The sequence below is a fragment of the Anas acuta genome, chromosome 5, assembly GCF_963932015.1.
Source record: "Anas acuta chromosome 5, bAnaAcu1.1, whole genome shotgun sequence".
NCBI classification, from domain to species: Eukaryota; Metazoa; Chordata; class Aves; order Anseriformes; family Anatidae; genus Anas; species Anas acuta.
This window is the reverse complement of record NC_088983.1, coordinates 1,882,450-1,906,915: the sequence shown is the minus strand read 5'-3', so window position 1 is coordinate 1,906,915 and position 24,466 is coordinate 1,882,450. Positions and strand designations below refer to the sequence as shown.

The window sequence follows — 24,466 nt, the reverse complement described above, 5'->3', positions numbered from 1 at the left end:
TTCCCCTCCTGCTCAGCCTTGCTGCGCTCCCTCCTGACGTGTTGGGCACTTGCTGCCAGAGGCTGGTTGCCAAAATGGAAGAAGAACACCAGGCAGCTTTTCGTGGTGATGCCTGCTGGGTTCTTTATACGTGGCCTCCAGTCCTTCTGGAGGCTGGAGTCCCTCTGGAGACTGGTGTCCGTGCACGTCAAGTGGCACCAGGTGACACCAGACTGAGAAGGACCACTGGGAGGCAGCAGCTTTGTGCTCAGAAATGGCCTGGACAAATTTGAAGAGATCCAAAACATACAGGCCATAAATGGGTAAGAAGGCAGCAGGATCTCCATCCTTCGCTTTCACAGAGGAAAATAGGCGGCAGTGGACTGGTGGGCCTGGTGGGCCAGGAAGGTTTCTGGTGCAGGAGTGAAATAATTTGTGAGGATCGCTCTGGGTGAGGAAGAGAAGCACAAGGAGGGGCAGGCAGTGTGGTTAGTAGGAGCCTTTGGATGGGCAAAAGAGAAGAGGAACATTTTTTCCAAAAGATCCCCAGAGGATAAGATAAGACAGGCAGATTGGCTTAAGCTGCAGTGAGAGATCTGGGTTAGACAGCAAGAAGAAAGCTGTTTGATGTCAGAGATGGACAGATAGAGGGCCTGCAGGGGACACGGAGGGCCCCGGGCAGAGTGCAGGAGCAGGCAGTGCGGGCAGTGCCCGGCCTCCTCTGGACATGGGCAGGGGGGCCGGGGTGTGACATGGCTTCCCCATGAGACCTGCAGTCCGAGGTGGCTTCTCGGCGAGTAGGAGAGTGCAGAAAATCCACTGGAACACACAGAGGTTCATTAGGTAACCAAACTCGGAAAAAAAATACATCCATCATAAAAACATGTATCTCAAAAGAGTTGCAGATAGACTGCTGGTTAGTCTTTTTTTTTCATTTCATTTCATTTCATTTCTTTTTTTTTTTTTTCAGTGAAACAGCTGCTTTTTAAAGCAGAAAAATTCGAACCAACTCAGAGGCCAGTTACTTACTTTATTTTTGCATACATTTGTCAAGACTGAGAAGAATTTGAGTGCGTTATTTAAGCTTGGACTTGAATCCCTATGTAGTTACAGTGCTGATTGTGTTCGTGCTGGATCTGGGAGCTCTACCGAAATAAATTACCACGGAGTTGGGCCCACTGTGTTTATGAAACTGCACAGCCCAGCACCACTGCAGTCTGCAAGGCTGAATGGCACGGGCTGATTTTAAATTAAACTGATGAAGATGAAATGTGTTAAAATATCCCAACAGAGGGCTTATTTGCCAGCTGTTTGATTGTTTTCCTCTGGCATTATCTGTGAAGCAATTACACATGAATAAAAACTTCTTGAGATGCTTTCAAGGAAATATTGACCACTAACATTTTAATTAAGGCACATTGAAGCAGAAACATTTGAATCAACAATAAGGACAATAGCAAAGCAGGTTGGGTTTCAAAAAAGGAGGCTTGTTTACCACCCTCCTAATAACACATCCAGTCTGTACCCTTGACTGAAGTGTCACTATAAGCTAGCTACATACATCCATTTTCCCTTCTTTGTCTTAAAAATAATCATAAAAATTTGAAGGAGAGGCAATTTTCGCCGCCATCGCCTCGCTGTGCAGCTTTTCTCTGGCACTGCTGCTGAAGTGAGTGAAGTGAGGAGAGGTAAAGTTGTTCTGTGTTCTGCTGGAGAGGGAAGGATGGACACAACAGGATGGACACAAAAGGATGGTCTTGGGTGCACGTCTGAGGTGCTACTTCAGGCAGGTCCGTGCCCTTGCTTCGGTTTAGCCACAGCCTGGGCCTGGTGACTGTACTGAAGGGTTCAGCAGGAAAATCAGCCCTTTCCTGTGCAAGGAGGATGGTTTTACTGCTCAGGAGTCATCCTGTATCCACCTGTATTCCTCCTGAAAGCTGAACGCTGCTGCACATGGCAGGGCCACGGGGCTTGGCCTGGGGCAGTTCATTGCCACCGCATTTTGCACTGACGTAGTTTGCTCCTCAAAAAGAAATGCGTCATTTTCAGGAAGCCCTCAGGAAATTTTCTGCCCAAATGTTTTTTCTAAGGTATATGTGTGACGATGGGGAAGATAAATAGCCCTCCTGCCTTCAGTCCTCTGTTGGAGTGCCGCTGAGCCTCGTGCCTGGTGCTGACTGCCCAGCCTGGCTGGCTGCGTTCCCTGAGGTTGGGTGACCCCATTTTGGTGAGGTGCTGCCCTCCCCTCCTGCAGCACCTCCAGGTTGGACTCCACAAGCCAAGGAGGCTGAAAGTGAAGCAAGTCTTGGATCAAGTGCTTAGGCCTTCTCGATTAAATGGAGCAAGACGCTCTTCTAAGGTACGGTAGCATTTAGCTTCTCGTGTCACAGAAGAACTTTTGGAATTTACCCATGGTAAACGTGGATATTTATAAAAGAAATCTTGAAGAGAATTTGGGACCTGCTGCTCACATGGGATGTTTCTCTGTCATCAACAGGATCATGATGGTAAAGTTTTCTCGGGAGTGCTACAGCCCCTGATCATTTGTATGTGGTGGGATGCGCCCAGGTACAAATGGCCTTGCCTGAGCCCGAGGTCCAAACTTCTCCTCCCAGCAGCAGTGGGAAGGATTGGGCTCTTCAGGAATGCAAGGAATTCATCCTCCTGCAGGCAGGGAACATGGTTAGGTGGGTTGCACTCACCTGCCTTTCCCTGCTGTTGCGGCCCCAGCCTGGGTTAACCTGCGTGCGGTGCCAGCACAGCCTGGAAAAGCCTCGGTGCGACAGCCTGTTAGTGTAAACGGCAGCTCAGTGTGTCGTGGATGGCATTTCCCAGCTTTTTTAATAACTCTACAGTAACTCTTATACTTAACAATTAGACACCTGGGTCTAAGAAGAGGAGTAATTTATGGTGCTTATACTTTTATGGAGTATTTAGAAGCAAAACAGCTGTTTATAGGCAATCTGCACAACCGCTGCTACTTGGCATGGCTCGCACCCTCCAGTGGGTTCAGCGAAGCAAGCATCACTGCAGCTTAACTCTGTGGTGGAGAGATGGCAGCGTGCAAATGCAGGGTTTGTTGTGGGGAACTTAGGGGCATTAAGGAAAGAAGCAGTTTATTAACAGCACACGGAGATCACCCTTCTGCTGGATGATTTATTCTGTAGCAGGAGCTCGGCCGGGTGGACAAGCCCCAAGGAGGCATGCTTTACTGAAGGGTTCGTTTGCTAATTCTGGGAATTTGGGGTTGGCTTTTTAGTAAGCAGCTCTCCAAAAAAGACAAGACTTAAACCAAACCCAGGGAGTCTTACAGCACTGGTGCCTTATTGAAATTTTTGCTGAAAATGGGCTCTGGGAGACATTGAGTAGAAGCGTGGAGTTAACAGCACTGGCATGTAAACATCTCAAGGAAATCACTTCATAAAAGAGAGGCGGGGCATTTTTGTTCCTTTTTGGAAAGAATGGACAGCTCTGGGCATGTGACAACACTGCCCCTTTAAACACGAATTACAAACTGCATCCTAAAGCTTCTTCAGTGGGTGCCATTTGGAATTCAGCCTACGTTCCCCTGTGCCTCTCCTTCAGTGTGTGCTGTTATCCACAGTATCTTCTTCCTTACTTGAGGAAATACTCCAGGGTGTCAATCATTTGGGGATGGCAAACGTTGAGCTTTAATAACCTACTTGAGGCTGTCCTCGGCGTGGAGATCAGCAAGGGGCTTGGAGTCCAATCAAAAGCATTCAACCACACCTGATTCTCATCTGCTTGTGATACGGGTGATTTGGTGATGACCTGATTTTTACAAGTATAGTCATTATTTTCTGGGCTAGACCATCATTGAATTTAGCTTTTTAAATGAGCCATTATGCATTAGGTATGGGCAGCACAGATAATAAAAAGCAGCTGAAAGTGATGATGTGTTTAGGGTTAATCAGTTAACTGGGATCTTCTGGAACCAAGCAGTGACCTTCCTTATTGCTTTTTTATGGGCTTTGTGGATAGGGAACACAGGCAAAATGCATAAGCCATCCTAAAATAACTTATTTGGAAGACTGGTGTAGAATATTAAGGATGTTAGACTATGGGTATTTTCAGGAAACATTAGCTTTGTTTGCATGACCACTTGATCTCTTACTTTGGTTAAAAAAAAAAAAAAGGAACACTGTTATCAACATTTCTAATTTTGTTAAGTAACATATATGAAAAATACTAGCCACATGCTTGGGCTATGATTCTATTTATTTCCTTAACTTAATTAGGGAGGAACTCAGCACAAGCTGTCACCTTGAGGAAAGTCAATGCTAGTCAAAAACACTTTTTTCGTAGGGTTGCATTTTTAAATCCCTATAACTCAGTGAAATCAGTATCTTGAAACTAAATTTTGAAATAATTCAACTGGCTGTGCATGTGAATTAACCCTTTATTAAAATGGATCCAGTGATACCTCTAAGTTCTGCTGCTTCAGCCTATAAATAATAAATCTAAAATACTTGCTTGGTTAAATCTGTGATTAACTGATCTATTACTCAAAAGTATATCCAGGTTTGTATTTCTTTATTTTCAAGGATCTCTTGCAGATGGTCCCATAGAAAACCTTGGACATGGTACGGAGCAGCATGCTTGTAGATGATCAGCTTTGGGCATGGGGCTTGGAAAGGACGATCACCAGAGATGCCTTCCAGCCTCAACTATTGTTTCTGACTTAATGCAGAGGATATATTGCACTTTGTAATCTATTATAAACTAGATTGAGCAGCAGATTGAGAAAAATGTGAGCTATCTTCGGAGATTTAAAATGATGCCACATGAAGCAAAGATCTTGTTGCTGTTTTTATACTGGATCAAAAGCTTTCCTGTGTCTTTTTCTTCACTGATTACTCTGATCTCTCCAATTTCCTTGAATGGGAGGAAAATGAAAGGGCTGAGATACAGGGCAGAGCAGAATAATGAAATCCAAACTCAGGTCACTTTTGTGAGTTACGTAGAGAATGCTATTCACAATAGATCAAAGGGATTATAGATAGCTTCCTATCTCACGTTCAAGACATGTAATAGCATCAGCGGATCACACCTTAAGCAGCTGATGGACCAGATCCCCCAATTTTTGCACAGCATCAGAGGATCAGTCCTGTGACCTGGGGGACTGGTGGGAGCAGGATGTACGCTCTTCAGAGAGAGACAGACCACCTCTCAGGCTCAGCCACGGAAATAAGAGGAATTGACATCACAGATTTCCATCTTCCCAGACGTGTAATCACACAGTGCATCCATTGTCCATGGAAGTGGAATGGGTGAAAGAAACAACTTTGATGTGCCTGTGTCCTTCCTGTCCTCAGCAGGCAGACACTGGGCATTCCAATGAAAATTTTCATTAACTTTGATTCAGGAGTAAGTGAATGGCAGTTGATAAGTTCTGGCTGTAAACCTGTTCCGTGTACTGTACTTCCCTGTCACGCACCTTTGCAAGCCTCCACGTGAAGCATTTGCCCCATCCTGGCCTGCATCCTTCTTGGGGTTTATGTAAACCTGGCCAAAGTCACATGCAGAAAGCCCTAATAAAGATGCAATTTGCTGTCTTCTTACCCGAAGGAGGTAGGGTAGGGCAGAGCAAAGCAGAGCAGGAGTTGCTGCAGTTCCTGTTGTTGTCACTATACCCTTACTGGGGTGGTGGCACAGAAGAAGGCAAATTAGGGCAGCACACATTTTTCAAGGTAAGCAGGTTAATTCTGCTGATCTCACCATTTAAAGGAGCTCATGCCACCTGGAAATTGTTGCCTTGTGTGCTCAGGTGCAGGAGTCACATTCTGTTTGTTTTGCTCATCAATGTGACCCTTTGGTTGTGTTAATTTGCCTGTTTCTGGCCCAGCCTGGCTCTGTGGGGTCAGCTCCCGGCCTGGTGTTTAGGTTCTGTGTGTACACCGATACCAAACGGTGGTGGCAGTGGGAACAGCTGTAAGGAGCATGAATACACATCTTTTTTCTCCAGCTTCACCGGAGTCATTTGTCAACCACAAGGTCATTCCCTTTGGTTTCAAAACTCTTGCAAGGAAAAACTCAATTTCATTTTCTGAATGATCTTTGGCTAATTAGTATTGATTGAGTAGCTACATGTTAACAGACCAGCATAGCTGGAGTTGCTAATGTCTGAGCTTGGACTTGTCCCTCTTTTTTTTTCTTTTTTTTTTTCTTTTTCATTTTTTCATCTCTTTGGGCTACAAATGCACTTTGAAAGGATTATCAATCTTGGGAAGCTGTTTAGTAAATACTGCAAGCTGTTACAAACTGAGAAAGAATGGTTAAACATCAAATGTGCCAGCCTATGACTAGTCAAGCAGTCAAACATCCCAGAATAAGGTTCTAGGTAAGTTCTGGTTGGAATATAAGTTTTTCCTTAGTTTAATTCTCCATCCTGTGGTCTAATTTGCTTTACATGTGCACATTTCCATGGGATGTTAACTGTTCCATGGCAGTTTCATAGCGAGGAACCACCTAATCCTTTATTCCCTTTGAAATTCTAGAATAATCGGAAGAAGAAGCCACAGGGTATGTAGAGAGCTACTGAAGACCTCTAAAGAGAGTTTGACCAATATTAGTTTGGTAGGGCATCCCTGAAAACCCCTTCCAAAAGCTCATAGTTAAGTGATGGCACTCTGATTTGATTGTTGTGTTTTTTGTTTTTTGTTTTTTTTTTTTTCTTTGCAAGTCATAATAAGGCAGAGAACAGCACAACAAATATCTTGATTTTCAGATTTTTTTTTTCCTTTTGCTTAAAAAGACTTATCCTGGGTTTTTAGAAGAACTTCCTATTCATCAAGCGAGTCTTAGTCTGTCCTATAAACTCTGTAACGTCTTCAGTGAACCTGGTGAGTGACAGAACAGCTTGGATCCAAAGCCTCGTCTCCCTCTCCTTCTCCATAGCATTTTTACAGTGCTGCCACTGCCCAGGAATGGAGCAGCAAAGTCACCATTTTCTTCATCAGCTTTAACAGTTGTGGAACAACTGCAAGGCTGCTGATGTGGCATAGCTTTGGGATGTTTATGCACGTATTCCCTGGAAAAAAATGAGATGCTTTTCAGGTCCATGCTGCACAAGTGCTGTGGCATTTTGGTGCTTTCCAGGACTGCGCTGAGGGATGTGACTGCCACGTGCAGTCTGTCTGCAGATGACCTGCACCAAATCACTTGTCTGCAAGCCAGGACTTGCTCTGCCATGCTTTCATTTGCAGTCACTCCCTTACTGGAAGGCTCTGGTTTTCAGTGACTGTAGATCTTGACAATAAACATGCTGCACTGTCTGAATCTGGGGTTTGCTATCCTGAGCAGTGTGCTCATTTTCTGGAATTACAAACCGTTTCTTTTGTGTTTACTTGTTCCTTACAAAGTGAAGGATACAGGAAGGCATAAACCAAGAAGCAATAAGAGCAAACATTCAAAATTATCAGATAATTTTATTAAAATTACAGCAATTTCAATAAAAGCAAGTGTAGCAGAAAGGAAATGCAAAGAGAGCCTTTGGCTCCACAGAAAGTCTCTCAAACCCTCCTATTACCATTTGTCATTAGTCTGATTGCATCCCAGTGTGTTCCTGATCCTTCTCTTTTTTTTTTTTTTCTCTCTCCAGAAAATAACACATTTATCATGGGCTATTTACATGTTTGTAAGTGTAGGACTGCTGCCTGTTTACAGAGATTGAAACAAGCCTCGTCTAACAAAATAGTGAGCGTGGTTCAATGGCAGGGCAGAAACTTGCTTTCTAGAAGCTCCCTGGGCAGCCAGCAGGAGCAGCTCAGAGAGATGAGAAGCAGCTCAGACTGATGCTTGCAAGTGATGTGGAAGGTGTTGGTGCTGGTTTGTGCTTAGAACTTTGTGTGGCAGCAGAGAAGCCTGAGCAGGGATGGAAACGCGCCCTTGAGGGGCAGGCACTGCCCCAGCTGAAGGGTCTCAGGAGCCCCAGGCAGTCATCAGAGAGCAAAACCGAATGCAGGGCAGTAACGAGAGCGCCCGTGCTAGTGAGACGGGGCTAGCTGGTGGCAGCTTAACCAAAATAAACTCTTCAGGATAAGTGACTGAGGCTGAAAATGCTCCAGATGCTGGGAGCTTTCTTGTGTTCTTGCCTGCACCTTGCCATTGCTTCCCTCATCGGTTCATGGTAGGGCCCTTCCAAAATGTGGGATCGTTTGCAACAAGAGTCAGAGACTGAGCACCGCAGAGAGCTCCTGGCCTGGGCTGTAGAGACTGAGCACCTGGAACAAGGCTGAGGCTGGCTGACCAAAGCTGAGCTTTGGCTGGAGCTGAAGCTGATGTTGCATCGTGCTTTTGTCTGCAGTTCTGCTAAAGGTTTTCTATACTAGGGATGCTCTGAAAGGGGCAGTTTGTAAAAGATGCAGAAGTCAGATTACTTCTCAGTTAGGTTAACGTGTACATGCACGTGATTGTGCCAGTTGTTGGTGAATACTGCCATGAGAATAATAAATTTTAGTTCTGTTCTAGTACTGCCACTATTCTGTTTGGAGATGTTTCAGCACAGAACACCGACAGACGCAGTTTTCATTAAAAAGAGATAATTGATAGAAGAGGACAGATGGAAAACACAGAATCACGGGAGCGGTGCTGGTCAGGTAGGAGCAGGAGTGGCCGCAGCATGCCCGCCTGCCTTGCTATTTCTGTGCGTGCCCAAAGACACGGAGCTCTCGCAGTAAACACGCTATTATCACTGACTAATATATACTGACAACCTTGCTTGTGAAAATTAAGAAGTGGAGATTAAATAATCATGCATGCAGGAATGGAAATGCACAATTTATATTAGGATCAGCCAAGGAAGATTTATATTTTCATGTTTAGCTCATTTCAATGATGTTTAATTAGCCCTGAATAGCTGCTGAGGAAGTACCTTGCAGAATTTGTTCAATGTAATAATCCTGGCATCAGTATTTTTGAACCACGGAAAAAAAGCTTACAGTTAATTAGAGTATTAATTCTGTAGCATTACCTGGCTGCGTATGCAGATTCTGTTTTATTTTCATCCTTGAAAAAAATCTAGCGAGAGTGCTATAAGGTTATTTGAATGCCTTTTATGCTATTCCTTTTCTAAATTAAAACTGTCTCTAACACATGATAATAGCTGTAGTTAGATCAGTCTGAGATAAGTACATGTCAGATGAGGTTCAAGATAATTGATGCTGTAAATATCCCTCGAGTGGAAAGATAGACCACATTAATGGCTTGAACATTCAGTCTGTTTGCAGGAATCTGATTTGAGACTTAATAGAAATAGGCTGAGATTATACAAAGCGCTGAGTTTATGGCTTACGATGTCTTTCAAATTCACTCTTGCTGTCTGTAAGTATTCTCCCTCTGCCAACTGCACGCATCTGGAAACTTCCCTGATTTTTGGTTTCTTTTGTAAGCTCCTCCTCTGGAGGGTGAGGTTTTGTCGCTGTGCTAAAAAACCATAATGTAGGTTGTTCTGTTATGACCAGAAATCTGCTCCCTCGCTTAATTTGCTTTATCTAAGGAGCAAAATGCATGGAGGGAAGCTGTCGTGGGGAGTCAGCACCTGCAAGGTGACCAGGAGAGCTGCAGGAGGCACCTGACCAAGCTCCAGGTCCTCCACCTGCATAACCATGAATTATTTTGTACGATAAGGGTAGCAAAACTAACGAATGAAAAAGCTTGGTTTCCTACAGATCTGCATCCTTCCTCCCCACACCTCCATCTCCATTCCCTTTCTCTAGGAAATGCTGTTCCCTGTGGACTCCCCACGAGCTCCATAGTGCTGGGCTGTGCAGAGGGCACCCATGGGTGCCTGGCTCCAGGCCAGCTGGCCGTGCCAAGCTCACAGTGAGGTGTTTCTCTCAGCTACACTGAGCCTTGCTCCAGTGCTTGCTTCTCCCCGTGTGCCTACCCCAATATTATAAAACATGCTGGAGGTTAATTATCTTTGGGATCTCAATCCCCACTTGAAATTTTGCTAAAAGAGGCTAAAAAGCTCAGAAGGTTTCAGGGAAAGGAGGTTTGGCAGATGGGCAGTCAAATGCAATTACCTCAGGAAGCGACTCTTAGCACCTCTTTGGGACTCAGCTGCGTTTGCATACCGTAATCATGTTTTGGTATTAATTTTTGCTGATGCTGCAAAATTGATGGGCATCCTCAGTATGGAGAGAAGAAGACGTGGACTAGATGATCTCCTAAGAACCCTCCCAAGGTGGATGGGATTTTTGCATGGACTCCTATAGCAGACTGGCTCTGGTGTTTCTTTCAAGTCATTGAAAAGGCTCCGCTTGTCTGGGGTCAGATGTGGGCACTAAACATTCTGGGCAGGTTCCTCTTCCTCTTTGCTGTAGGTTTGTTCGATTTGCCTCCAAGGATATTTTCCTGTGCCTTCCTTTCTTCATCATCCACTCCCTTTTATTTATTGCTTCCAATACTGGTTTTCTTTTTTTTTTTCTTTTTTTTTTTTTTCCTCTTCTAAAATGCAAGTTTTGTCTTCTGTTCAAATAAAAATGGAAAAAATATAGGATTGTCTTTAGGAATAGAGATTGCAAGAAATATGCAGAGCACTGGTGAGATTCCTACACTGACATTTTTTATGATAAAAAGTTTAAAGCTGGAAAATAATTGTGACCCTCAAAAGAGATTCCCATATATGCAGTGGGAACAAGGTGGCACTTCTGTTATATAGGTATGAACTGTCAGATATTTATAATTCTTTGGTTTAGCAAAACGTCTCTGTACCTGTTTCAGAACATGACATTCAGAGGAAGGCAGTAACAGTTTTTAACAGAGAGGTAAACTTTGTGAGTAGTCTCTGAAAGAGTTTTTCTAAAGCCAGCAGCTGGAGGTGGATGCAGGCTAGAACTAGACCCTCCTAACACAGTTGATATTTATTACTTAAACAAATTTTAGCTTCCTTTCTTTAAAATAATGAAGGCACAAGCATTAATTCGTTTTGAGATTATGCAACCAAGAATTACTTAACACATTAAAAAGTCATATTTGTGACAATTACTCCTAGTAATGGGTCATGCATGTCAGGAGGCCTTTAGTTTGAGTGTCTGTTTCTCCTGGCCTGGTTGGTAAATTGATTTTTCTTCTGTAATCTTCTGTTTCTTTAGAGATACAGAGAGAATTAAAAAGCAAGGCTTCCTCTTTAAAAAACAAAATGGTTATTGCAGTTTTCCATCTTGAGCAATTGTACGTATCGGATACGAATTTGTGCTCCTGGGAGTGAAGCGTCCAACTCCCATACGTTTATAGTTGAATCTTGGTTCAAAAGAGGAAAATAAATCACTGGGAAGGGCAAGTCCCGTAGCAGTCATACTTTATGGGTTCTTTCATAACTGCTTTCCTGCTACCTTCCTGTGCTTTCACTCCTTGTAGTGTAAGAGTGGCTTTAGCTCTCGTTTCTTACATGCTTTGTGTGTGTGTTTGGTTCATCAGCATCTTCCACAGCCACGTCCTACAGGATGGGGAACTGAATTGTGCTGACACTTGGGTGTAGTCTAATGCAAGGTGAATGCAAGGATAGGTTAAATAACTCCATGTGTTGATTCAAGCATACTTGATTTCATAAAAATGTTCTGGAATTCTATATTCCAGTTTGTCTTTTTAATTGTATTTTTCATAAAGTATAATACTGGAATTGCCCATGCCATCAGTGCCATCAGCTTGACCTCCTTTATATCACAGCCCAATCTGTTTTTTCAGCTGTTCCTACATTGAATGTAATCGCTTGCATTTCACTAAAAAGCATCTGGTCTTGTTTTGAAGATGTGAGGAATCTTCTGTATGCCCAGGTAGTCTTCTTCTTTATCTGATCTTTATAAGTAGAATGTTTGTCAGTTTTATACTTATTTTTGTAAGTAAAAAGTCTTGATTCTGTTCCATATTGAATTTGGGCTTCCTTCTGTTTACAGCTCATGCTGCTTGTTTTATATCTAACCAGTAGCCAAAAGAGCTCTTTTGTACCTGCTGTTTTCCCACCGTGAGATGCTTACATCCTATAATAAAATTACCATTCAGTCTTCTTCCTTTCTTCCTAATAAATACATCTGTCTCTTTACGTCTCTTACTGCAAGCGAAAGTAGTGGGTACTTTCTCCAGTTGTAGGTACTTTGCTGCTGCTTTTCTCTTTGCCCTTTTATTTCTTAATGTTTCTTCGAATGGCTGACACCTGATTAGGATCCTGTTCTCAGGTCACCAATTCTCTGTACAAAAGAAAATTGTATCCCTATATCTTCCTGCAAGCAGCGAACCCAGCAGTCCCAGCTATTTCAGGACTGTGCTGAGTGCAGACGTTTGCTAGGTACGATTCTTCTCGCAGACCATGCCAGGGTACAGTCTTGCACTATTAGCCTTTATCATGCGTTCCTAGATGCATATTCTTCCATGTGAGCATCCCACTCTCATTATTTGCAAAAGCCACCGGTCTTTATTTTGCATAGGGCTGTGCATGTAGAAATCCAGCATTGCGGGAGATGTTGCTTGTTTTCTGCTGCTTGTGCTAGAAATGCAAAACCCTCGGTGCCAATGTACCTACTGTCCAGGGACTCCAGTGGTAATTTTGTCTCATAAATGCTGTACATTGGCTCAGTTTGGGGTCCTTGGATAAAAAAAAGCAGTGCTGCATTCTTGCAGGGCTGTGCATGCCATCCTCCTAGGGTCATCAGCACATGCTGGCATAAACAGTTCATCCAGTGGGCATAGTTTATGCAAGTTTCATTGAGGTATGTTTATAATTTCATCAGAAGAATAACGTGTTTTCTCTATCAGACTCCATTAGCTAGTGTTCATTATATTTTTCCTCTTGGATTCTTTGTGGCTGTCCTCCAGCCCTCAGCAGCATGGAAGGCAGAAATGGTCCCCGGCTGTGCAGGGTGCTGTTGACTGCCAAGGTCATTCTGTTTGTCTTTTTGTGCTGGAGGATGTTAACACCCTTCCAGTCTTCTAGCATGTGTTTGATCTTCTCAAAATGCTATTGGAAATCAATGTAAGCTCATCAGGGGTCTGCCAAGGTCACACTTGTGGTCTTTTTGGAGTAAGCAAGGAGGCTTGGCTTTCTTAGAGACTCTGGCCTTGTAAATGATGCTCACTTTCACTGTTGTAACTCTGCTGCACACGTAGTACAGCAATGCAGATGCATAAGAAATGTCTTAAAGGGCTGGGGAAGGAAAAAATATCTCATGCAGAGCTCCAGGTAACTGTTCCTGGCATCCTGCCAGCTTGTTTGGAGCTCTGCTACCTGCTAATGGATGGCACGCACAACACTTCATTACTCTTGCCGCAAGGAATACCCATTTGGTGCATTTTATGCATTTCCTGAATCAAGTGTAACTGCTTTATATCATACAGGACAACGTGGCACCTCAAGCCTGAATGCTTATTGATAGCTTACATTAGGTCAAAGAGGCTGAAGTAAGGAAAATAGGGGGAAGAACTTCATATTTTTATATTTTAGAATAACTTACAAGTTGGGCAGGTGGAATACATACATCACTGTTGCCTCCTCTGTGGGTGTCTCGATGAAGCAGTTTCGATCAGTTTACCAGATGCGTGTTTTATTTATCATTATCTTGACTTCCAAATATTGCTTGCTTTGAAGATCTGAAGACAAAGGCAGCTAATTAACAAATGAAATCAGCAAGCTGTGTGGTCCCAGCAGCTGAAAAAAGATGGAATAGCAAATACAGGCTGTGATCCCGCTCCCGTGGTTGTCCGTGTGAAACTCCCTGGAGCTCAGGTGAGGGTTTCAGGAGATGGTTGGTCTGCGTTTCCTGCCCACAGCCAGAACGATGTCTCCAGCACTGTACAAATCAGCATACCGAGGACATTAACAGCAGCTGCCACACCTCTGTGCACCTTCTACACCAAGGTCTCTGACGGTTGTGCTACAATTCCTGGTATATTTAGATTAGGCCTATTCTGAACAGTTTATTCTGGGTTTTCGGTTTGCTTGAGAGCATCAGGATGTATGAAGGGAATTTTTCTAATACATCGTTGAGCATGCATTTGCCATCTGGGCTTCAGAAAGTGTTTGGTTCAATTCAAAGATTAAAGACTGAAAAATTGAACCTAATGGTGGCATAAACCTCTGTGGAAAACATACTTCTGTAATTATTTTCATTTTGATTAATAGACTTTAACTGCGTAACACCCATGACTTCAGTTTAATACGGAGAATTATTAGTCAGTTAACTCTTTGTGAATTGATCAACCCCAAATGAAAACCTTAAGATATTTTTTTTCCTTGTCAAGCACTTCAAAAATCCACCATGTTGAGCTTTCCATTGCTAAATCTTTCTCGGCTACATTAAGATCCCTGTCTCCTCCGTGAATTCCTCTCTTTTCCAGGCAAATTATGAGCAATACCTGAAGTCAATAGCTCCCCTACCCGACTGCCGAAGCCTTGATTGCTCAAATGCTGGTAGCGAAGAACGAACACCCACGGCTACTTACAAATATGCACAGGGATTTAAACAATGTATTCTAGCCACTATTTGGAAATTTAAATGTCAATTAGTAACAATTCAGTTGGACATTGAAGCTGGAGTTCTGGAGAGCTCGGACAAGGCGCATTAATGCCACCAGGATCAGGTGACTTTGCAATAGCCTAAAGGCTCTGAATTTGGCAGGTACCTGCCTCCATGGTAATAACTGCACTGAATGCCTTGGCAGTATTAGAAAAAGCGTATTTTGTATTATGTTTGCAGCTCTCACACTGCCTGAGCAAAATACAGTCTTATATAACAACCTCCTAAAACATTTGTCTAACCCTGCACGGCAACAGGGCAGGCAGTTGAATGTTCAGTGAAATCTCACAACAATTGCAAGCATTATTTTGTCTCCTATTAGTGCTTCTTTTGCTGTGATGCAGCTGTCAAGATCTTTCCAGCACTGCTGATGGAAAAATCAGTCATGTTCTGCAGAGCAAATTCTGTATTAATTGACCATTATGAAATGCTTTGGCAGAGGGCTGGCTACATTTGCATTTCTGACTTCAACTTCTTTCAGGTTTCTTTATACTCTTGTCAAAGTCCGTCCCCTGCCGTACTACAGGGCCATGCTTTAGGGTAGCTGCTTTAGGTACCAGAGGGGGTCAGTTCACATGAGCATGCACCCGTTGCAAGAGAGCAGACAGCATGAGGAAGCGATGGCATCACATCTCTTGGTATCTCAGAGTAATTTAGGTTGGAAAGGACCTCTAGTCCAACCCCCTACTCAAACCAGGGCCAACTCCAGGGCCGGTCAAGCTTCAAATGCCTCCATGGACAGGTACCCACGGTGTCTCTGGACCATGTCCAAGCATTTGTCTGATTGCACGAGGAATTTGCTTTCACAAAATGGTTGAGGTTGGAAGGGACCACCAGAGATCATCTAGTCCAAGCTCCCTGCTCAAGCAGGGTCACCCAGAGCACTCAGGATCACATCCAGGTGGGTTTTGAATATCTCTAAAGGAGACTTCGCAACCTCTCTGGGCAGCCTGATTCAGTGCTCCGTCACCTGAACCATAAAGAACTTCTTTCTTACAGCGATGAAACCTCCTGTGGTTCAATTTGTACCCATTGTCATCACTGGCCACCACTGAGAAGAGTTTGGCCCCATCCTCTTTACATTGTCCCCTCAGGTATTTGTAGAGGTTGATGAGATCCCCTCTCCATCTCCTCTTCTCTAGGCTAAACAGGCCCAGCTCACATAGTCTTTCCTCAGAGGACAGATGCTCTAATCCTGTCATCATCTTTGTGGCTCTGCACTGGACCCTCTCTAGAAGTTCTCTGTCCCTCTTGTACTGAGGAGCCCACAGCTTTCACTTACAACCGGGCAGAATTTCTCTTGGTGCATCTTACACCCGTTGGCTCATCATTTTCCTTTTTGCTCTGCACCTCTAAGAGGAATTTATCTGCTCTGGTAGTGTCACAGTAGTCAGTCAAAGGCAGACTTTAGATCTCTTTTTCACCTTTTCTTTTCCAGCCTGGCCAGATACAGCTCCTCAGCCCCCAGTTGTCTTGGCGGCCTCCTCTGCACTTGCTCTTGTATGTCCGTGTCTTCTTCTTTGTAGAGAGAGCCAAGACCTGGACACGGCGCTCAGGATGTCCCACAGGTGTGGATGGAGGCGGAGGATCACTTCCCTGGACATGCTGTGCTCTTGCTGTTGCGGCCTGGGAGGTGGCCGGCCTTCATGGGTGTAGGGACACCTACATCAGCTTCTCCACCAGGACCTCCCGGCCTTTTCTGCAGAGCTGTTTTCCATCCAGTCAGCCTCTTCCCGCCGTGTGTTGAGGTGTGGATTGCAGCCTTGTGCTGTCAGGCTTCACAGCCACCTTAAACCCCATGTTTGGGCTGTAAGTGGCTCCGTCTGCCTGGTCCTGAGTAACTTCATCAAAATGACACTGAGTCAGGACTTAACCTCTGCATATTTCATCTAGGAAGATGCACCTTCATCTAAGGGTGGGAGATTCAAGGAGCGGTTCCATGACTTAGGGTGCGAGCTCATTGCTAACCACGGTCCTTGTTTGTGGCATAAGGAGGTGCTTTAACAAGCAGCCACTGCAGAGCATTCACGTGTGAAATGTTTTGTGGTTCATCAAAACGTAGGGAACAGGTGTTTGGGCCTAGGAATTGAAGCAAGCTAATTTCCTTCTTTATATTTTCTATTGCACGAGTGGAAGATGGCGTTTCAGCAATCCCATCCCTTTTCAAACGCTACCGTGATTTAAAATAACCTTTAAAACAAAAATGAAATCTCATTAGAAAATGCCATCCTAATTTGGAACAACAGTTTCATAATTTGTTTCTGTGATGTTAACTAAAATGTTTTGCAGGGTAGAATGAAGGTAACATTTACTTAAAATCCATACACCATTACAAGGTATTATTACTTGAATTATTCCAAATTTTGGAACATGTTTTGTTTCTAATTAATCAAGAGACTCTCAGGCTTTGTTCTTGTTATGCAAATCAAAATGTAAGCCTCTAAAGAATAATTTTAAGTGCAGACTGTTTTTCAATGTGGACATTTGAAACATGCTAATCTATTCAAATTGTTAATGATGGGCTTCCTTTATTAATCTTTTTTTTGTCTACCAGACCTCTAATTTTTCAAAACTATCAAAAATCTGAATGTTAGAAGAGCTGCTGCACTGATGGCCTGCCTGGCACAGTATCCTGTGGTGGTTACGGCTGCATTCAGCTGGCACTTGGGGGAAGGACGTGGGAGCAAAATGCAGGTGATGCTCCCACCCCAACAACTGCCCTTGTTTCCAACACCACTGAAAAGGGACGGAGGGGTGGGTGCCTTCAATCACAGCAGTGTTCCTGTTGGTTATGAGAGTTGAGCACCCTCGTTCTGCATTTTGGTGAATGGTAGCCTGAAATAAAGCTGGTGGATTATATTTATATAGGCACTCACCTGCTTCACCTGTGCAGAAATAGGGTTGCGTTTGTGGATGAGTAATTAGTTAAGAACTACTTAAGGTTTTACTTAGCTTTTATTTTGAGGAAAAAGTGCTGCTGAGGAGGTTCTGCAGGTGTTCCAGTCGGGACTGAGTTGCATGTGGAAACACGCCGTAGCTGTGTGCCTGCAGATGGGCTTGGTGGGGGTATAACTGGGGTCGTGGTCCTCCTCTGTGGGTACCAGCACCAGTGCTGTGCTCTAACTGCTGGCCTTGAGCAGCAACCTGTGCTGGCTGCCAGCTCGCTGGGTGGTGGAACTCTTCCCTAAAGCTCGGTGAGGAACTGCTGACCACACTGGCCAAGCGTTTTTAGCTAGGAACTGGTGATGACAGACGTTGTTGTTGCTTTTTTTTTTCTTCTTGGGTGTAATTATTCCTTCAAAGAAAGCTCACCATAAACAACAGCAAACCCTTGCAAAGAGGAATCTACTTGTTCCTGGTGGAATAAAGCCCAAATTAATTCATTAAGTGTACTCACATTCCAAGGGCTATCTCTATTTCTTCCCTGTTTAAGATGAATGAATTCTGTTGTGGGGATCTAATTTTCTCTGTGATGAAGCGGTGGGAGTAATTATATGATATCTGTATTTTAATCAAGAGAAGTGTGTTCTAAAGCCTGGGATGAATTTACCTGCCTGAAGTTAAATGCATGTAACTGAAAGAAGGGAATGTGCATTAAATTACTGTATTAAATTGCTGCTTTAAAGGAAAACAGATGCATTCACGTGATCGACATTCCAGTGGATCCTGCCATTAGGATGCAAATGAGCCTGACTATTTATTACCAAAGCTTGATAAACTATTTTCTTCCAAGAGATGTTTAAATTAAAACCATACATAAAAAATCAGTAGTCGGGATGAAAACCAGGTGAAGCCTAAATATTAATGGAAACCTGTCAGAAATATGATAGATACTGTCCTATTATCATGTGTATTGTAATAAGCCAGGGTGGTGAACAAAGATCCAGTTGCACTAAGTGCTGTACGGATGAAAACAAACTCTAAAACTGGATTCTGCTGAGGAAGTCTTCAAACTTACATGTATGGGATTTAGAGCTGCACTGCTTCTGTTTTGCCTCCCTGCTCATGTGAGTGGTAAGGATCGCAGTGTTGGCGGAGCCTGACTTTATCTCTGTTGTTTCTTCTGCCTTTCCAGATTTGGATGACCCGATAGTGACAGTCCACCAGAGCATAGGGGAAGCGAAGGAGCAGTTTTACTATGAGAGAACTGTGTTTCTCAGGTGCGTTGCCAACTCCAATCCGCCTGTTCGGTACAGCTGGAGACGCGGCCAGGAGGTACTGCTGCAAGGCTCTGATAAAGGAGTTGAGATCTACGAGCCCTTCTTTACACAGGTAGGAAATGAAGTTGCAGTATTTATCTCTCCTTCGAGTGCTTGCACCAGGGACTTTGTAACTGGATGTAGGGCTTGTCTGTCTGCACAACCCTGCTGGGTTCCTGGGGCGCCTGGTGGGCATGCCCTCCAGAGAACCACAGCCTGGCACATCCACCCATGTAGTTTTTAAAGAGCTACTAATATAAAATATGTCTTTTTATTTTTTGATAAAGAAATTAGGAAGCAAGAAGCTATGGGAAGATGCACAGTGAGTGCTGTCTGCAGGAGCCCCTTTGAAGTCATTTTCCTTGAGCCTGCAAGCCTGGTGCTCTGATTTGACTGCTATTTCCTAATCTTTTCCAATACAATGCAAAGTGATTCTGCACAGAAGTTACAGCCTAAAAAGCTTTTCAAGAAGGCTGAACTCTAAGGCAACTCCCTGTTTTATTATTATTATTATTATTATTCCACCTTCCACAGCTTTGAATATAAGATTTTTGTTCCAGACTTACACACTTTAAAGATGGTGTGGCAAAAATGGGAAGAAGTGCTTTTTATAAGTCTTCCTACTGTTGTTCGCAGCCATAAAAGCAGACTGTGCTATCAAAAGAGTCTGTCAGATTAGATCAGATTAATTTATTGTTAGCACACTTACACAGTCTTGGAATAAAAAGGTGACATATCCTATTGTCTATGGAGAAGTGTGTGTGATGGTATGAGGAAAAAAAAAAGAGAAAGAAGAAAAGAAAAAAAAGAGAAGATGTTATTTTGGAAAGTCTCAAGCAACAACGAGTAAAGACAAGTGAAAACTGCCTGGTAATTTGGTCTTCATAGCAGAAAGCAAGCTGCAAATTTCATAAATAATTTTCAGCTAATGATTTGAGAGCACCTTCAGTTTTTCTTATTATTATGCTTGACAGCTTTATATTGCTACCATGGGTAGGTATTCTACTGAGAAATGTGTGCCTGGAACCTTGCAGAGATGAGAATTAGATTACATAGCCAAGTTATCGGTCTCCTAAAAGTGATGAAATTATTTTTAATTTAACGTGTATGGATTCAGTTTAGTGAATATGCGGCTTGTTTCTTTGGATTCAAGTGTGTAAACGAAAGTATCTTTATGCTTTAATTAAAAAGTGAGGGACTCCCTTGAGGTGGTCCTTTTATAATATCTCGATATGGAAGTGATGATTAATACATTTCCGATCACCTAACAAGAACATATCTAATAAAACATGTTATATGAAATTAGATTGATTATTTTAAAAAAAAAAAAAAAAAGATTCTTAGGTTACAGGGAGCATTCTTCCTAGACCCTCTGTCTGAGCCGAATTAATCTGAATAAATCAGATTGTCATGGTGATAGTCCAAAGCTTATCCATAACCTTTTTATGGTTTTTGGAGTTCAGGTTGAATTAGTATATATCGTCTGTGTGCCTACAAGGTCTGATATGTGTTTATAAGAGGAAAGGATGTAATTAAAGGTTTAAGAACCATAAATGTCTACTGCATGTCTCTGCAGACTTGGTTCTGCTTAGGATATGGTAACAAAAGGTAAGAGCTGGTGTGAAGAGGGATAGAGGGGATATATCTTCAGAGCACCAAGAGGTGAATTTGAGGTGGCATTTGTTTGTTGATTGCTTTGAAGCTGGATCATCAATCTGAAAATCAGAAGAAATGTGAGGGACAACAGTAGCACAAAGAAATTTTCTAAGTTACTGTACCCCAAAAGGCCAATTTTTTTATGCTAGTTTCTTTGTTCTAGCAAGTCACAGAAGTCACTTTAAAAACTGGGCAAATAAAAAGGAATTCTTGAACTTTAAGCACAGATTATTTTTGCTGAGTAAAGTAATGTCAGCTACTTATTTTAGCTGCCATGAGGGGGTCGGGGAGGGGAAAGAACAAACGTGCATTCTCATCTGTGGGAGTGTTGGAAATACCGAATTTTTCGAAACTGAAATCTTGATGCAGATTTTTTCCTAAGAGTTTGCATCATTCTCATTGCACATTGTAATTGCACAGTCTGAGCACAAGATTAAATTTGCTGTATTTACAATAATTATGCAATTAGACATAATTAGACTAATTATTCAAACCAATGAAGAAAATAGATATATATTTTTACAAATCTCTGCAATCTGGGAACATGATCCAGAATACCATTGTGAGTTCAGCTCACAAGTTCCACTTGGAGTCTGCAGCTAAGGACCAAATCAGTGGGATGGAGCCGCTCTGCATTTGAGTCTAATCCAGAACCTAATGGCTTTGGTAGCTGTGTTCCCACTAACCAGGACCAGGCCCTTCTCTAGTCCAGATGAATCTTTTTAAAGTAGGATCTTTATCTTTAGGAACACCCCTTTGAGGCTTCAGTCCTGCAAACACTGAATCAGCATGGGCTTGATTTTAATCACATCATTTCTGTGGGACTGATTGTACATACAAAGCACTTCAGTTCCAATGCTCCCAACATCTACTGAGCTTGATTTAATGACTGTCTGTTTCCTTTTCTTGCTAACTGTATCTCCTTTTCTTGTTTTTGTTCATTTGGGTTTGCTTTGTTTTTGCTAGTGCTATGCATGCATTTCCACAGACGACCACATATTTTCCTGTATGTGCTCATGATGTTGTTAAAACAGTCAGTATGTTTCCCAAGCCGTGATGAAATTAGAAGTGGTAGTAGCTTTACAGTAACATAATAATGAACATTTTTCATGGTTCGCTCTTTTGATGCCTTATGAGCTGGCTCAGTGTTTGCCTCCCAGGGCTGAGGTTGTGCCACAGCCTGTCCTAAGCACAATACCTCTTTAGCTTATCAGCATAAACACAGGCAAAGACTTGAAAGTGGGCAGCTGGAGGAGATTGAAAATGCAGGAAGTTTGTTATTTTAGTGCTAGGATGAATAATGTGCATGTATAGATAAATGGAGACGTATCTGATGTTTCTGCAGCCCTCCTCTGTCACGGTGTCATGCATGATGCCCTGCTGTGCTCTGCTGTACTCACCTGCTTTCTTGCTTTTTGTGCTCCGTGGCATCCCTGTGTGCTCAGTGTAAGCAGGGGATGTTGTACCTAACAGCCCGTTCAGCTTTCTGTTACTGCTGTTGCTAACAATGCTTCAAGATTTTGCATATGTATTTCAGCAACTTTTTTTCCCGAGTTCCCAGCTCTGCGGTGCCCATTTCACATAGAGCTGCCGTGGAAATCTTGTATTTGGACACTACAGTTTTCTCTTGATCATATCAGAAGGAACTCCTTCATTACACATCCTATTCAGGTCCCTGCTCCATCATTTACACCCCTGGCTAAAAATAAAATCCATCAGGAGCTCATTTTCAAAGGAAAAGCAGCAGGATTTCTGTAGCTTATGCTCCTTTTCATCAAGCAGATTGTACTTTACGACGTATTATCCAGAATAATGCTGTGACTTCAAAGACTGCCAAAACAATTTCCCCCCTTGCCACTCTCTTTTCTTCTGCCTTTAATATATAAGGTGGGCTATGGCTTCAGGCTATGCCAGCCACCATTCTTTCTGCTATTAAAAAAATAATAATTTTCTGGACCATTTCAACATCTTCTTACTAATTGGCCACATCTACACCTCCTGGAAGTCATCCTGAGTGCACCCTGCAGCTCTCCTCGCTCCTCTGCTTCAGGCTCTTCTTAATGCTTTCTCTTACTCCTGCAGGGGGAAACGAAGATCCTGAAGCTGAAGAACCTCCGACCTCAGGACTACGCGAATTACAGCTGCATCGCCTCGGTGAGGAATGTCTGCAGCATTCCCGACAAGATGGTGTCCTTCCGACTCTCTAACAAAACAGGTAGGTCTCCAGCAGTGACCGTCCCTGCTCATTTCATGTTCCTTTGGTGGCCTTTAGGGTTGCACGGCTTTGTTGTGTCACTTACAATGTGTGTCTGTATAGTAGGAGCTATGGCGGTTGGAGCTGTTTAGGACCAAGTTGTAGAAGTCATTTATTTCAGTTGTTTTCCCTTTCCTTGGCAAAGTTAAGATTCGAAGATTTTTTTGTTTATTGGTATCAATATTTATCACTCTCTATCATGATTTATATTTTATATTTTCCTATGAAATTATGATTTCTATTTTCTATTATGATTTTATATTTTCCTCCAGTGTCGGAAGGTTTTGTTGGTGTGAATAGACTTGACTTCAAAGAAGGGATTGCAGCGAGGGAAAAGGAAAGGGCATCTCAACCAGGGCACAGAGCAGAACGTTCCTTTACAAGTCCTCCAAACGCTCCCAAATGCTTCTCACAACATTTTGCTGGAAGCTACTTATTTGTAATCAACAGAACATTTTAGGGAAATAAATCAACCTTTTTATATTCTTACATTGGTTTAAACCATTGATTTGATATATTGATTGATCTGATATGTTCTTACAGTGAATGAAACATTGACTTCTTACATTGATTTAAACAAAAGCATTTTTTTTTCAGATTTAATTGCTTCAAATAAAAATATTCAAGCAGTCAAGTTGAAGTGCTTTGCAGCAGGTTACCTGGGCATTTATCTGTCTCTGACCAAGGTGTCTGCATGTTGTGGCATTTCTCGTGCCTTTGTTCTTTTCGTTGGGCTTGGTCCTGGCTGAGCAAATGCCCAGTTGTGCATCTCCCTTGAGTGGTTGTGTCATTGCTATGATCTGGGGAGTCTCACACCAGCTGGTCGTCGCAGGAAGTGCAAGCACACTTTTGAATTCTGGTTTCTGGCAGGATGGAAATTATAGATTTTGAATCTCTTAAAGGTTTTGCATCCAGGATCAGCAGATGATGTGTGTCTGAAATGCTTTATATTCTTGAAGCCAAAGAGCAAAGTCATTGGCTTATGGTTTTAAGTAATTAGAGATTTCAGAGAAGTGTTTTCTGGAGAACTGTTCTGCAGGAAATGATGTAACGTTTGAAGACTTCGAGTTAGATTATGCTGGGCTGTGCCTTAATAGTGTGTGCCTCAGGGCACTGAAAACAGGTAGCAAATGAACAAAACAGTTGAGGTATTAACATGCTGAGTGCATCTAAGATGAACTAGGAATTTTATTTGCACTTGCACATTTCACATTATTTCTGCTCTCATGGATTTATTCCAAGGAGTTGCCTTCAGCCTTTTCTGAATTTCTGATTTGACAGCAGGGACTCCAGAACTGTGTTATGTACCATTCCTGTGCACAACCCACTGCAAAGCAAATTAACAGCCCAGCTTTAAAGCTGCCACTGGCAGTAAGGGAATTACAATCAGCTCCAGAGGTACCTAGCAAAACGTATTGGAAGCACTCATTTTATTCTCCTACTAATTTTGCCAGGAAGAAAAAAAAAAAAATCAAAATGTGAGTTTTGGCTTTCTTTACTTGGACTGACTTCATACCAGGAGAGAGATGAAATTTAATTTGCCATGGAGTGGCATAGCTGATAGTTGAGAGCAACTTTCCTCTCCATACTAGTCATAACTTTTCCACTTTCTTGCATGCGAATGAAGGCTGAGGGTTGTAGCCTGCAGTCTGGTTGCTCAGCAGAAGTTGTAGGGCTCTTCTTTTTCCAGCTATAGAAGTTGTCTTGCCCAATGCCTGCATATTGTCCATGACCATTCTGTTCTCACAAGCAGAGCTCAGCCTCAGCAAAGTGTTTCTTTCATTCATTTGTAAGAGGCGATGATTTTGCTGTTGGTGCCAGAACAGCCTCTACCATGTTGGACCTCA

At 42.8% G+C, this 24,466-nt stretch overlaps 1 protein-coding gene across 5 annotated transcripts in view; it reads left to right on the top strand.

Annotated features, from left to right (window-relative positions):
• MDGA2 (MAM domain containing glycosylphosphatidylinositol anchor 2) overlaps nt 1-24,466 on the top strand; it is a 324,213-nt gene that overhangs the window by 139,879 nt on the left and 159,868 nt on the right. For 4 of the 5 annotated variants that reach the window (XM_068682207.1, XM_068682208.1, XM_068682210.1 and 1 more), the window contains 2 exons: nt 18,586-18,782; nt 22,448-22,580. In XM_068682207.1, coding sequence (XP_068538308.1) covers nt 18,586-18,782; nt 22,448-22,580 — 330 coding nt within the window. Of the gene's footprint in view, nt 1-5,893; nt 5,995-18,585; nt 18,783-22,447; nt 22,581-24,466 lie in introns of those variants that run through there. The other variant, XM_068682211.1, reaches the window with a different exon arrangement.